At 45.1% G+C, this 14,568-nt stretch overlaps 1 protein-coding gene across 2 annotated transcripts in view; it reads right to left on the bottom strand.

Annotated features, from left to right (window-relative positions):
- LOC118386616 (tyrosine-protein phosphatase non-receptor type 14-like) overlaps positions 1-14,568 on the bottom strand; it is a 114,270-nt gene that overhangs the window by 30,767 nt on the left and 68,935 nt on the right. For both annotated transcript variants that reach the window (XM_052523838.1, XM_052523839.1), the window contains exon 6: positions 13,924-13,994. In XM_052523838.1, the coding sequence (XP_052379798.1) occupies positions 13,924-13,994 (71 nt within the window). The remainder of the gene's footprint in view (positions 1-13,923; positions 13,995-14,568) is intronic.

The following is a 14,568-nucleotide window of genomic DNA, read 5'->3' as shown; positions in this document are numbered from 1 at the left end:
CTTATACACACACATATCATAAAAATATCACACACACACACACACGCACGCACGCACGTACACACACACACACGTACACACACACACACAGAATACTTATACAGCGCCTTCAGGAAGTATTCATACCCATGACATATTCAACATTTTGTTGTGTTACTGCCTGAATTCAAAATGGATTAAATTGCACATTTTTTCGTTACGCATATACACACAATACCCCATCTATTGAAAATTAAATACAGAAATATTGCATTTACATAAGTATTTACAATCCTGAGTCAATACAAGTTGGAATCACCTTTGGCAGCAATTACAGTTGTGAGCCTTTCAGGGTACGTATTTAAGAGCTTTACACATCAGGATTGTACAATATTTGTCCATTATTCTTTATAAAATTCTTCAAGTTCTGTCAAGTTGGTTGTTGATCATTGCTAGACAGCCATTTTCAAGTAGTAGATTATCAAGCCAATTTAAATCAACACTGTAACTAGACCACTCAGGAACATTCAATGTCATCTTGGGAAGCAACTCCAGTGTATATATGGCCTTGTGTTCTAGGTTATTGTCCTGCTGAAAGGTGAATTTGTCTTCCAGTGTCTGTTGGAAAGAAGACTGAACCAAGTTTTCCTCTAGGATTTTGCCTGTGCTTAGCTCTATTCCATTTATTTTTATCCTCAGAAACTCCCTTGCCAATGACAAGCATACCCATAATATGATGCAGCCACCACCATGCTGGAAAATATGAAGAGTAGTACTCAGGGATGTGTTGGATTTTCCCCATACATAACGCTTTGTATTCAGGACATGAGGTACATTTCTTTGACACATTTTTGGCAGTTTATTGCCTTATTGCCTTGTTTAAAAAAAAATTCTGTACAGGTTTCCTTATTTTCCCTCTGTCATTGAGGTTAGTATCTTGGAGTAACTACAATGTTGTTGGTCCATCCTCAGTTTTCCCATAACTTCAGCCATTAAACTATTTTAATTTCCTTCCTCTCCGGCAACTGAGTTAAGAAGGACGCCTGTATCTTTGTAGTGACTGGGTGTATTGATAAACCATCCAAAGTGTAATTAATAACTTCACCATGCTCTAAGGGATATTTAATGTCTGTTTTTCCCCCCATCTACAAATAGGTGCCCTTTCTTTGCAAGGCATTGGAAAACCTCCCTGGACTTTGAGGTTGAATCTGTGTTTGAAATTCACTGCTTGACTGAGGGACCTTACAGATAATTGTATGTGTGGGGTATAGAGATGAGGAAGTCATTCAAAAAAATGTAAACACTATTTTTGAACACAGAGTGAGTCCATGCAACTTATTATGTGACTTGTTAAGCATTGTTTTTACTCCGGAACTTATTTAGGCTTGGCATAACAAAGGGGTTGAATACTTATTGACTCAAGACATTTAATCTTTTCCTTTTTAATGAATTAGTAAAAATGTCTGAAAACATAATTCCACTTTAACATTATGGGTTATTGTGTCTAGGCCAGCGACACAAAATCTATATGTAATACATTTTAAATTCAGGCTGTAACACAACAAAATGTGGAAAAAGTCAAGGGGTGTGAATACTTCCTGAAGGCACTGAAACACTGCATTGCACTGAAACATTGGACCCAAATAAAAATATTTAAAGGGCCGGTCACATGCTTGGACCAAGAAACTCCTCATGAGACATTGACACTGCTTATATCATTCTAATGATATACAATTTCAATGTATATGACATACAATCATTATACTAATATACATACAGGTATTCTATACAAATACTTAGAATAAGTAGTGGAGGGCCTCCCGCGTGGCGCAGTGGTCTAGGTGCACTGCATCGCATTGTGTACATGTTCAAGCCCAGGCTCTGTCGCAGCCGGCCGTGCCCGGGATGTGCATGGGGCGACGCACAATTGCCCTAGCGCCATCCGGGTTAGGGAGGGTTTGGCCGGTAGGGATATCTTTGTCTCATCGGGCACTAGCGACTCCTGTGGCGGGCCGGATGCAGTGCACGCAAACCAGGTCGCCAGGTGCACTGTGTTTCCTCCGACAGATTGGTGCGGCTGGCTTCTGGGTTGGATGCGCGCTGTGTTAAGAAGCAGTGCGGCTTAGTTGGGTTGTGTATCGGAGGACGCATGGCTTTCGACCTTCGTCTCTTCCGAGCCCGTACGGGAGTTGTAGCGATGAGACAAGATAGTAACTACTAACAATTGGATACCACGAAATTGGGGAGAAAAGGGGGTAAGCAGTGGACACATGAGCAGTGTAGTGTATAGTACACTCTTAGAAAAAGAACCTAAAAGAGAACCTAAAAGAGTTTTTCGACTGTCCCCATAGGATAACCCTTTTTGGTTTTAGGTAGAACCCTTTTGATTCCATGTAGAATCCCTTCCTCAGAATTCTACATGGAACCCAAAAGGGTTCTTCCTAAAACCAAAAACGGTTCAACCTGGAACCAAAAATAGTTATATATCCTATGGTGATGGCCAAAGAACCCTTTTGGAACCCTTTTTCAAAGAGTGTGGGGCTTTGTAGTCTTTATGATAGTGTTATGACCAGGAAGCCTGTAGGAGCAGTGTAGTTTATAGTAGAGGGCTTGGTAGACTGTAGGGTGGTGTTATGAACAGGAAGCCTGTAGGAGCAGTGTAGTTTATAGTAGAGGGCTTGGTAGACTGTAGGGTGGTGTTATGACCAGGAAGCCTGTAGGAGCAGTGTAGTTTATAGTAGGGCTTGGTAGACTGTAGGGTGGTGTTATGAACAGGAAGCATGTAGTAGCAGTGTAGTTCATAATAGGGCTTGGCAGACTGTAGGGTGGTGTTATGAACAGGAAGCCTGTAGGAGCAGTGTAGTTTATAGTAGAGGGCTTGGTAGACTGTAGGGTGGTGTTATGAACAGGAAGCCTGTAGGAGCAGTGTAGTTTATAGTAGGGCTTGGTAGACTGTAGGGTGGTGTTATGAACAGGAAGCCTGTAGGAGCAGTGTAGTTTATAGTAGGGCTTGATAGATTGTAGGGTGGTGTTATGAACAGGAAGCCTGTAGGAGCAGTGTAGTTTATAGTAGGGCTTTGTAGTCTTTATGATAGTGTTATGAACAGGAAGCCTGTAGGAGCAGAGTAGTTTATAGTAGGGCTTGGTAGACTGTAGGGTGGTGTTATGAACAGGAAGCCTGTAGGAGCAGTGTAGTTTATAGTAGGGCTTTGCAGTCTTTATGATAGTGTTATGAACAGGAAGCCTGTAGGAGCAGTGTAGTTTATAGTAGGGCTTGGTAGACTGTAGGGTGGTGTTATGAACAGGAAGCCTGTAGGAGCAGTGTAGTTTATAGTAGGGCTTGGCAGACTGTAGGGTGGTGTTATGAACACGAAGCCTGTAGGAGCAGTGTAGTTTATAGTAGGGCTTGGTAGACTGTAGGGTGGTGTTATGAACAGGAAACATGTAGGAGCAGTGTAGTTTATAGTAGGGCTTGGTAGACTGTAGGGTGGTGTTATGAACACGAAGCCTGTAGGAGCAGTGTAGTTATAGTAGGGCTTGGTAGACTGTAGGGTGGTGTTATGAACAGGAAGCCTGTAGGAGCAGTGTAGTTTATAGTAGAGGGCTTGGGAGACTGTAGGGTGGTGTTATGAACAGGAAGCCTGTAGGAGCAGTGTAGTTTATAGTAGGGCTTGGTAGACTGTAGGGTGGTGTTATGACCAGGAAGCCTGTAGGAGCAGTGTAGTTTATAGTAGGGGGCTTGGTAGACTGTAGGGTGGTGTTATTAACAGGAAGCCTGTAGGAGCAGTGTAGTTTATAGTAGAGGGCTTGGTAGACTGTAGGGTGGTGTTATGAACAGGAAGCCTGTAGGAACAGTGTAGTTTATAGTAGGGCTTGGTAGACTGTAGAGTGGTGTTATGACCAGGAAGCCCGTAGGAGCAGTGTAGTTTATAGTAGGGCTTGGTAGACTGTAGGGTGGTGTTATGAACAGGAAGCCTGTAGGAGCAGTATAGTTTATAGTAGAGGGCTTGGTAGACTGTAGGGTGGTGTTAAGAACAGGAAGCCTGTAGGAGCAGTGTAGTTTATAGTAGAGGGCTTGGTAGACTGTAGGGTGGTGTTATTAACAGGAAGCCTGTAGGAGCAGTGTAGTTTATAGTAGAGGGCTTGGTAGACTGTAGGGTGGTGTTATGAACAGGAAGCCTGTAGGAGCAGTGTAGTTTATAGTAGGGCTTGGTAGACTGTAGGCTGGTGCTATGAACAGAAAGCCTGTAGGAGCAGAGTAGTTTATAGTAGAGGGCTTGGTAGACTGTAGGGTGGTGTTATGAACAGGAAGCATGTAGGAGCAGTGTAGTTTATAGTAGGGCTTTGCAGTCTTTATGATAGTGTTATGAACAGGAAGCCTGTAGGAGCAGTGTAGTTTATAGTAGGGCTTGGTAGACTGTAGGGTGGTGTTATGAACAGGAAGCATGTAGGAGCAGTGTAGTTTATAGTAGAGGGCTTGGTAGACTGTAGGGTGGTGTTATGAACAGGAAGCATGTAGGAGCAGTGTAGTTTATAGTAGGGCTTGGCAGACTGTAGGGTGGTGTTATGAACAGGAAGCCTGTAGGAGCAGTGTAGTTTATAGTAGGGCTTGGTAGACTGTAGGGTGGTGTTATGAACAGGAAGCCTGTAGGAGCAGTGTAGTTTATAGTAGGGCTTGGTAGACTGTAGGGTGGTGTTATGAACAGGAAGCATGAAGGAGCAGTGTAGTTTATAGTAGGGCTTGGTAGACTGTAGGGTGGTGTTATGAACAGGAAGCCTGTAGGAGCAGTATAGTTTATAGTAGGGCTTTGTAGTCTTTATGATAGTGTTATGAACAGGAAGCCTGTAGGAGCAGAGTAGTTTATAGTAGAGGGCTTGGTAGACTGTAGGGTGGTGTTATGAACAGGAAGCATGTAGGAGCAGTGTAGTTTATAGTAGGTCTTTGCAGTCTTTATGATAGTGTTATGAACAAGAAGCCTGTAGGAGCAGTGTAGTTTATAGTAGGGCTTGGTAGACTGTAGGGTGGTGTTATGAACAGGAAGCCTGTAGGAGCAGTGTAGTTTATAGTAGGGCTTGGTAGACTGTAGGGTGGTGTTATGAACAGGAAGCCTGTAGGAGCAGTGTAGTTTATAGTAGGGCTTGGTAGACTGTAGGCTGGTGTTATGAACAGGAAGCCTGTAGGAGCAGTGTAGTTTATAGTAGAGGGCTTGGTAGACTGTAGGGTGGTGTTATGAACAGGAAGCCTGTAGGAGCAGTGTAGTTTATAGTAGGGCTTGGTAGACTGTAGGGTGGTGTTATGACCAGGAAGCCTGTAGGAGCAGTGTAGTTTATAGTAGGGGGCTTGGTAGACTGTAGGGTGGTGTTATTAACAGGAAGCCTGTAGGAGCAGTGTAGTTTATAGTAGAGGGCTTGGTAGACTGTAGGGTGGTGTTATGAACAGGAAGCCTGTAGGAACAGTGTAGTTTATAGTAGGGCTTGGTAGACTGTAGGGTGGTGTTATGACCAGGAAGCCTGTAGGAGCAGTGTAGTTTATAGTAGGGCTTGGTAGACTGTAGGGTGGTGTTATGAACAGGACGCCTGTAGGAGCAGTATAGTTTATAGTAGAGGGCTTGGTAGACTGTAGGGTGGTGTTAAGAACAGGAAGCCTGTAGGAGCAGTGTAGTTTATAGTAGAGCGCTTGGTAGACTGTAGGGTGGTGTTATTAACAGGAAGCCTGTAGGAGCAGTGTAGTTTATAGTAGAGGGCTTGGTAGACTGTAGGGTGGTGTTATGAACAGGAAGCCTGTAGGAGCAGTGTAGTTTATAGTAGGGCTTGGTAGACTGTAGGCTGGTGCTATGAACAGAAAGCCTGTAGGAGCAGAGTAGTTTATAGTAGAGGGCTTGGTAGACTGTAGGGTGGTGTTATGAACAGGAAGCATGTAGGAGCAGTGTAGTTTATAGTAGGGCTTTGCAGTCTTTATGATAGTGTTATGAACAGGAAGCCTGTAGGAGCAGTGTAGTTTATAGTAGGGCTTGGTAGACAGTAGGGTGGTGTTATGAACAGGAAGCATGTAGGAGCAGTGTAGTTTATAGTAGGGCTTGGCAGACTGTAGGGTGGTGTTATGAACAGGAAGCCTGTAGGAGCAGTGTAGTTTATAGTAGGGCTTGGTAGACTGTAGGGTGGTGGTATGAACAGGAAGCCTGTAGGAGCAGTGTAGTTTATAGTAGGGCTTGGTAGACTGTAGGGTGGTGTTATGAACAGGAAGCCTGTAGGAGCAGTGTAGTTTATAGTAGGGCTTTGTAGTCTTTATGATAGTGTTATGAACAAGAAGCCTGTAGGAGCAGTGTAGTTTATAGTAGGTCTTTGCAGTCTTTATGATAGTGTTATGAACAAGAAGCCTGTAGGAGCAGTGTAGTTTATAGTAGGGCTTGGTAGACTGTAGGGTGGTGTTATGAACAGGAAGCCCGTAGGAGCAGTGTAGTTTATAGTAGGGCTTGGTAGACTGTAGGGTGGTGTTATGAACAGGAAGCCTGTAGGAGCAGAGTAGTTTATAGTAGAGGGCTTGGTAGACTGTAGGGTGGTGTTATGAACAGGAAGCCTGTAGGAGCAGAGTAGTTTATAGTAGGTCTTTGCAGTCTTTATGATAGTGTTATGAACAAGAAGCCTGTAGGAGCAGTGTAGTTTATAGTAGGGCTTGGTAGACTGTAGGGTGGTGTTATGAACAGGAAGCCTGTAGGAGCAGTGTAGTTTATAGTAGGGCTTGGTAGACTGTAGGGTGGTGTTATGAACAGGAAGCCTGTAGGAGCAGTGTAGTTTATAGTAGGGCTTGGTAGACTGTAGGCTGGTGTTATGAACAGGAAGCCTGTAGGAGCAGTGTAGTTTATAGTAGAGGGCTTGGTAGACTGTAGGGTGGTGTTATGAACAGGAAGCCTGTAGGAGCAGTGTAGTTTATAGTAGGGCTTGGTAGACTGTAGGCTGGTGTTATGAACAGGAAGCCTGTAGGAGCAGTGTAGTTTATAGTAGGGCTTGGTAGACTGTAGGCTGGTGTTATGAACAGGAAGCCTGTAGGAGCAGTGTAGTTTATAGTAGAGGGCTTGGTAGACTGTAGGGTGGTGTTATGAACAGGAAGCCTGTAGGAGCAGTGTAGTTTATAGTAGGGCTTGGCAGACTGTAGGGTGGTGTTATGAACACGAAGCCTGTAGGAGCAGTGTAGTTTATAGTAGGGCTTGGTAGACTGTAGGGTGGTGTTATGAACAGGAAACATGTAGGAGCAGTGTAGTTTATAGTAGGGCTTGGTAGACTGTAGGGTGGTGTTATGAACACGAAGCCTGTAGGAGCAGTGTAGTTATAGTAGGGCTTGGTAGACTGTAGGGTGGTGTTATGAACAGGAAGCCTGTAGGAGCAGTGTAGTTTATAGTAGAGGGCTTGGTAGACTGTAGGGTGGTGTTATGAACAGGAAGCCTGTAGGAGCAGTGTAGTTTATAGTAGGGCTTGGTAGACTGTAGGGTGGTGTTATGACCAGGAAGCCTGTAGGAGCAGTGTAGTTTATAGTAGGGGGCTTGGTAGACTGTAGGGTGGTGTTATTAACAGGAAGCCTGTAGGAGCAGTGTAGTTTATAGTAGAGGGCTTGGTAGACTGTAGGGTGGTGTTATGAACAGGAAGCCTGTAGGAGCAGTGTAGTTTATAGTAGGGCTTGGTAGACTGTAGGGTGGTGTTATGACCAGGAAGCCTGTAGGAGCAGTGTAGTTTATAGTAGGGCTTGGTAGACTGTAGGGTGGTGTTAAGAACAGGAAGCCTGTAGGAGCAGTGTAGTTTATAGTAGAGGGCTTGGTAGACTGTAGGGTGGTGTTATTAACAGGAAGCCTGTAGGAGCAGTGTAGTTTATAGTAGGGCTTGGTAGACTGTAGGGTGGTGTTATGAACAGGAAGCCTGTAGGAGCAGTGTAGTTTATAGTAGGGCTTGGTAGACTGTAGGCTGGTGCTATGAACAGAAAGCCTGTAGGAGCAGAGTAGTTTATAGTAGAGGGATTGGTAGACTGTAGGGTGGTGTTATGAACAGGAAGCATGTAGGAGCAGTGTAGTTTATAGTAGGTCTTTGCAGTCTTTATGATAGTGTTATGAACAAGAAGCCTGTAGGAGCAGTGTAGTTTATAGTAGGGCTTGGCAGACTGTAGGGTGGTGTTATGAACAGGAAGCCTGTAGGAGCAGTGTAGTTTATAGTAGGGCTTGGTAGACTGTAGGGTGGTGTTATGAACAGGAAGCCTGTAGGAGCAGTGTAGTTTATAGTAGGGCTTGGCAGACTGTAGGGTGGTGTTATGAACAGGAAGCCTGTAGGAGCAGTGTAGTTTATAGTAGGGCTTGGCAGACTGTAGGGTGGTGTTATGAACAGGAAGCCTGTAGGAGCAGTGTAGTTTATAGTAGGGCTCGGTAGACTGTAGGGTGGTGTTATGAACAGGAAGCCTGTAGGAGCAGTATAGTTTATAGTAGGGCTTGGTAGACTGTAGGGTGGTGTTATGAACAGGAAGCCTGTAGGAGCAGTGTAGTTTATAGTAGGGCTTTGTAGTCTTTATGATAGTGTTATGAACAAGAAGCCTGTAGGAGCAGTGTAGTTTATAGTAGGGCTTGGCAGACTGTAGGGTGGTGTTATGAACAGGAAGCCTGTAGGAGCAGTGTAGTTTATAGTAGGGCTTGGTAGACTGTAGGGTGGTGTTATGAACAGGAAGCCTGTAGGAGCAGTGTAGTTTATAGTAGGGCTTGGTAGACTGTAGGGTGGTGTTATGAACAGGAAGCCTGTAGGAGCAGTGTAGTTTATAGTAGGGCTTTGTAGTCTTTATGATAGTGTTATGAACAAGAAGCCTGTAGGAGCAGTGTAGTTTATAGTAGGTCTTTGCAGTCTTTATGATAGTGTTATGAACAAGAAGCCTGTAGGAGCAGTGTAGTTTATAGTAGGGCTTGGTAGACTGTAGGGTGGTGTTATGAACAGGAAGCCTGTAGGAGCAGTGTAGTTTATAGTAGGGCTTTGTAGTCTTTATGATAGTGTTATGAACAAGAAGCCTGTAGGAGCAGTGTAGTTTATAGTAGGTCTTTGCAGTCTTTATGATAGTGTTATGAACAAGAAGCCTGTAGGAGCAGTGTAGTTTATAGTAGGGCTTGGTAGACTGTAGGGTGGTGTTATGAACAGGAAGCCTGTAGGAGCAGTGTAGTTTATAGTAGGGCTTGGTAGACTGTAGGGTGGTGTTATGAACAGGAAGCCTGTAGGAGCAGTGTAGTTTATAGTAGGGCTTGGTAGACTGTAGGCTGGTGTTATGAACAGGAAGCCTGTAGGAGCAGTGTAGTTTATAGTAGAGGGCTTGGTAGACTGTAGGGTGGTGTTATGAACAGGAAGCCTGTAGGAGCAGTGTAGTTTATAGTAGGGCTTGGTAGACTGTAGGGTGGTGTTATGAACAGGAAGCCTGTAGGAGCAGTGTAGTTTATAGTAGAGGGCTTGGTAGACTGTAGGGTGGTGTTATGAACAGGAAGCCTGTAGGAGCAGTGTAGTTATAGTAGGGCTTGGCAGACTGTAGGGTGGTGTTATGAACACGAAGCCTGTATGAGCAGTGTAGTTTATAGTAGGGCTTGGTAGACTGTAGGGTGGTGTCATGAACAGGAAGCCTGTAGGAGCAGTGTAGTTTATAGTAGGGCTTGGCAGACTGTAGGGTGGTGTTATGAACAGGAAGCATGTAGTAGCAGTGTAGTTTATAGTAGGGCTTGGTAGACTGTAGGGTGGTGTTATGAACAGGAAGCCTGTAGGAGCAGTGTAGTTTATAGTAGGGCTTGGCAGACTGTAGGGTGGTGTTATGAACAGGAAGCCTGTAGGAGCAGTGTAGTTTATAGTAGGGCTTGGTAGACTGTAGGGTGGTGTTATGAACAGGAAGCCTGTAGGAGCAGTGTAGTTTATAGTAGGGCTTGGCAGACTGTAGGGTGGTGTTATGAACAGGAAGCCTGTAGGAGCAGTGTAGTTTATAGTAGGTCTTTGCAGTCTTTATGATAGTGTTATGAACAAGAAGCCTGTAGGAGCAGTGTAGTTTATAGTAGGGCTTGGTAGACTGTAGGGTGGTGTTATGAACAGGAAGCCTGTAGGAGCAGTGTAGTTTATAGTAGGGCTTGGTAGACTGTAGGGTGGTGTTATGAACAGGAAGCCTGTAGGAGCAGAGTAGTTTATAGTAGAGGGCTTGGTAGACTGTAGGGTGGTGTTATGAACAGGAAGCATGTAGGAGCAGTGTAGTTTATAGTAGGTCTTTGCAGTCTTTATGATAGTGTTATGAACAAGAAGCCTGTAGGAGCAGTGTAGTTTATAGTAGGGCTTGGTAGACTGTAGGGTGGTGTTATGAACAGGAAGCCTGTAGGAGCAGTGTAGTTTATAGTAGGGCTTGGTAGACTGTAGGGTGGTGTTATGAACAGGAAGCCTGTAGGAGCAGTGTAGTTTATAGTAGGGCTTGGTAGACTGTAGGCTGGTGTTATGAACAGGAAGCCTGTAGGAGCAGTGTAGTTTATAGTAGAGGGCTTGGTAGACTGTAGGGTGGTGTTATGAACAGGAAGCCTGTAGGAGCAGTGTAGTTTATAGTAGGGCTTGGTAGACTGTAGGCTGGTGTTATGAACAGGAAGCCTGTAGGAGCAGTGTAGTTTATAGTAGGGCTTGGTAGACTGTAGGCTGGTGTTATGAACAGGAAGCCTGTAGGAGCAGTGTAGTTTATAGTAGAGGGCTTGGTAGACTGTAGGGTGGTGTTATGAACAGGAAGCCTGTAGGAGCAGTGTAGTTTATAGTAGGGCTTGGCAGACTGTAGGGTGGTGTTATGAACACGAAGCCTGTAGGAGCAGTGTAGTAGTTTATAGTAGGGCTTGGTAGACTGTAGGGTGGTGTTATGAACAGGAAACATGTAGGAGCAGTGTAGTTTATAGTAGGGCTTGGTAGACTGTAGGGTGGTGTTATGAACACGAAGCCTGTAGGAGCAGTGTAGTTATAGTAGGGCTTGGTAGACTGTAGGGTGGTGTTATGAACAGGAAGCCTGTAGGAGCAGTGTAGTTTATAGTAGAGGGCTTGGTAGACTGTAGGGTGGTGTTATGAACAGGAAGCCTGTAGGAGCAGTGTAGTTTATAGTAGGGCTTGGTAGACTGTAGGGTGGTGTTATGACCAGGAAGCCTGTAGGAGCAGTGTAGTTTATAGTAGGGGTTGGTAGACTGTAGGGTGGTGTTATTAACAGGAAGCCTGTAGGAGCAGTGTAGTTTATAGTAGAGGGCTTGGTAGACTGTAGGGTGGTGTTATGAACAGGAAGCCTGTAGGAACAGTGTAGTTTATAGTAGGGCTTGGTAGACTGTAGGGTGGTGTTATGACCAGGAAGCCTGTAGGAGCAGTGTAGTTTATAGTAGGGCTTGGTAGACTGTAGGGTGGTGTTAAGAACAGGAAGCCTGTAGGAGCAGTGTAGTTTATAGTAGAGGGCTTGGTAGACTGTAGGGTGGTGTTATTAACAGGAAGCCTGTAGGAGCAGTGTAGTTTATAGTAGGGCTTGGTAGACTGTAGGGTGGTGTTATGAACAGGAAGCCTGTAGGAGCAGTGTAGTTTATAGTAGGGCTTGGTAGACTGTAGGCTGGTGCTATGAACAGAAAGCCTGTAGGAGCAGAGTAGTTTATAGTAGAGGGATTGGTAGACTGTAGGGTGGTGTTATGAACAGGAAGCATGTAGGAGCAGTGTAGTTTATAGTAGGTCTTTGCAGTCTTTATGATAGTGTTATGAACAAGAAGCCTGTAGGAGCAGTGTAGTTTATAGTAGGGCTTGGCAGACTGTAGGGTGGTGTTATGAACAGGAAGCCTGTAGGAGCAGTGTAGTTTATAGTAGGGCTTGGTAGACTGTAGGGTGGTGTTATGAACAGGAAGCCTGTAGGAGCAGTGTAGTTTATAGTAGGGCTTGGCAGACTGTAGGGTGGTGTTATGAACAGGAAGCCTGTAGGAGCAGTGTAGTTTATAGTAGGGCTTGGCAGACTGTAGGGTGGTGTTATGAACAGGAAGCCTGTAGGAGCAGTGTAGTTTATAGTAGGGCTCGGTAGACTGTAGGGTGGTGTTATGAACAGGAAGCCTGTAGGAGCAGTATAGTTTATAGTAGGGCTTGGTAGACTGTAGGGTGGTGTTATGAACAGGAAGCCTGTAGGAGCAGTGTAGTTTATAGTAGGGCTTTGTAGTCTTTATGATAGTGTTATGAACAAGAAGCCTGTAGGAGCAGTGTAGTTTATAGTAGGGCTTGGCAGACTGTAGGGTGGTGTTATGAACAGGAAGCCTGTAGGAGCAGTGTAGTTTATAGTAGGGCTTGGTAGACTGTAGGGTGGTGTTATGAACAGGAAGCCTGTAGGAGCAGTGTAGTTTATAGTAGGGCTTGGTAGACTGTAGGGTGGTGTTATGAACAGGAAGCCTGTAGGAGCAGTGTAGTTTATAGTAGGGCTTTGTAGTCTTTATGATAGTGTTATGAACAAGAAGCCTGTAGGAGCAGTGTAGTTTATAGTAGGTCTTTGCAGTCTTTATGATAGTGTTATGAACAAGAAGCCTGTAGGAGCAGTGTAGTTTATAGTAGGGCTTGGTAGACTGTAGGGTGGTGTTATGAACAGGAAGCCTGTAGGAGCAGTGTAGTTTATAGTAGGGCTTTGTAGTCTTTATGATAGTGTTATGAACAAGAAGCCTGTAGGAGCAGTGTAGTTTATAGTAGGTCTTTGCAGTCTTTATGATAGTGTTATGAACAAGAAGCCTGTAGGAGCAGTGTAGTTTATAGTAGGGCTTGGTAGACTGTAGGGTGGTGTTATGAACAGGAAGCCTGTAGGAGCAGTGTAGTTTATAGTAGGGCTTGGTAGACTGTAGGGTGGTGTTATGAACAGGAAGCCTGTAGGAGCAGTGTAGTTTATAGTAGGGCTTGGTAGACTGTAGGCTGGTGTTATGAACAGGAAGCCTGTAGGAGCAGTGTAGTTTATAGTAGAGGGCTTGGTAGACTGTAGGGTGGTGTTATGAACAGGAAGCCTGTAGGAGCAGTGTAGTTTATAGTAGGGCTTGGTAGACTGTAGGGTGGTGTTATGAACAGGAAGCCTGTAGGAGCAGTGTAGTTTATAGTAGAGGGCTTGGTAGACTGTAGGGTGGTGTTATGAACAGGAAGCCTGTAGGAGCAGTGTAGTTATAGTAGGGCTTGGCAGACTGTAGGGTGGTGTTATGAACACGAAGCCTGTATGAGCAGTGTAGTTTATAGTAGGGCTTGGTAGACTGTAGGGTAGTGTCATGAACAGGAAGCCTGTAGGAGCAGTGTAGTTTATAGTAGGGCTTGGCAGACTGTAGGGTGGTGTTATGAACAGGAAGCATGTAGTAGCAGTGTAGTTTATAGTAGGGCTTGGTAGACTGTAGGGTGGTGTTATGAACAGGAAGCCTGTAGGAGCAGTGTAGTTTATAGTAGGGCTTGGCAGACTGTAGGGTGGTGTTATGAACAGGAAGCCTGTAGGAGCAGTGTAGTTTATAGTAGGGCTTGGTAGACTGTAGGGTGGTGTTATGAACAGGAAGCCTGTAGGAGCAGTGTAGTTTATAGTAGGGCTTGGCAGACTGTAGGGTGGTGTTATGAACAGGAAGCCTGTAGGAGCAGTGTAGTTTATAGTAGGGCTTGGTAGACTGTAGGGTGGTGTTATGAACAGGAAGCCTGTAGGAGCAGTGTAGTTTATAGTAGGGCTTGGCAGACTGTAGGGTGGTGTTATGAACAGGAAGCCTGTAGGAGCAGTGTAGTTTATAGTAGGGCTTGGCAGACTGTAGGGTGGTGTTATGAACAGGAAGCCTGTAGGTGCAGTGTAGTTTATAGTAGGGCTCGGTAGACTGTAGGGTGGTGTTATGAACAGGAAGCCTGTAGGAGCAGTATAGTTTATAGTAGAGGGCTTGGTAGACTGTAGGGTGGTGTTATGAACAGGAAGCCTACCAGTGACTCTTATGTTCCTCCGCCACCTTCTGAGTCCACTCCTCCAGCACCTCATCTACATGAGGCCAGTTCTGAGAGGGTGGGGAGAAAGAGAGAGAGAGGGGTGGAGAGAAAGAGAGAGGGTGGAGAGAGAGAGAGAGAGAGAGAGAGAGAGAGAGAGAGAGAGAGAGAGAGAGAGAGAGAGAGAGAGAGAGAGAGAGAGAGAGAGAGAGAGAGAGAGAGAGAGAGAGAGAGAGAGAGAGAGAGAGAGAGAGAGGGAGAGAGGGGGAGAGACATGAATAGAGGAAGTGAAAGAGAAAGCAAGCCAGGGAAGTAAAGGGGGGTGACAGGGAAAGAAGTGATGGGGTGAAAGAGAAAGTGGACATTAATCTCTGCAGGACTTGAGTGAACAGAGAGAATGAGCTATATCAGATTACACACACAGCCTTCATATTCACCCCTTCAACACCCACTCACTACCCCTCCATTAGAGCACTCCATCACTGAGTGTGTGTGTGTGAGTGTGTGTGTGTGTGTGTGTGTGTGTGTGTGTGTGTGTGTGTGTGTTTCAGAGCTGGAGAGAAAAATGACTCTATGCAGGCCTCAGACGTCCATTGTCATCGCTCTCTCTCTCTGCCCCCCCCCCCTCTATGTTTCTCTATGCCT

Source organism: Oncorhynchus keta, chromosome 8, assembly GCF_023373465.1.
Source record: "Oncorhynchus keta strain PuntledgeMale-10-30-2019 chromosome 8, Oket_V2, whole genome shotgun sequence".
Classification (NCBI taxonomy): Eukaryota; Metazoa; Chordata; class Actinopteri; order Salmoniformes; family Salmonidae; genus Oncorhynchus; species Oncorhynchus keta.
This window is presented reverse-complemented; position numbering and strand designations above follow the sequence as displayed.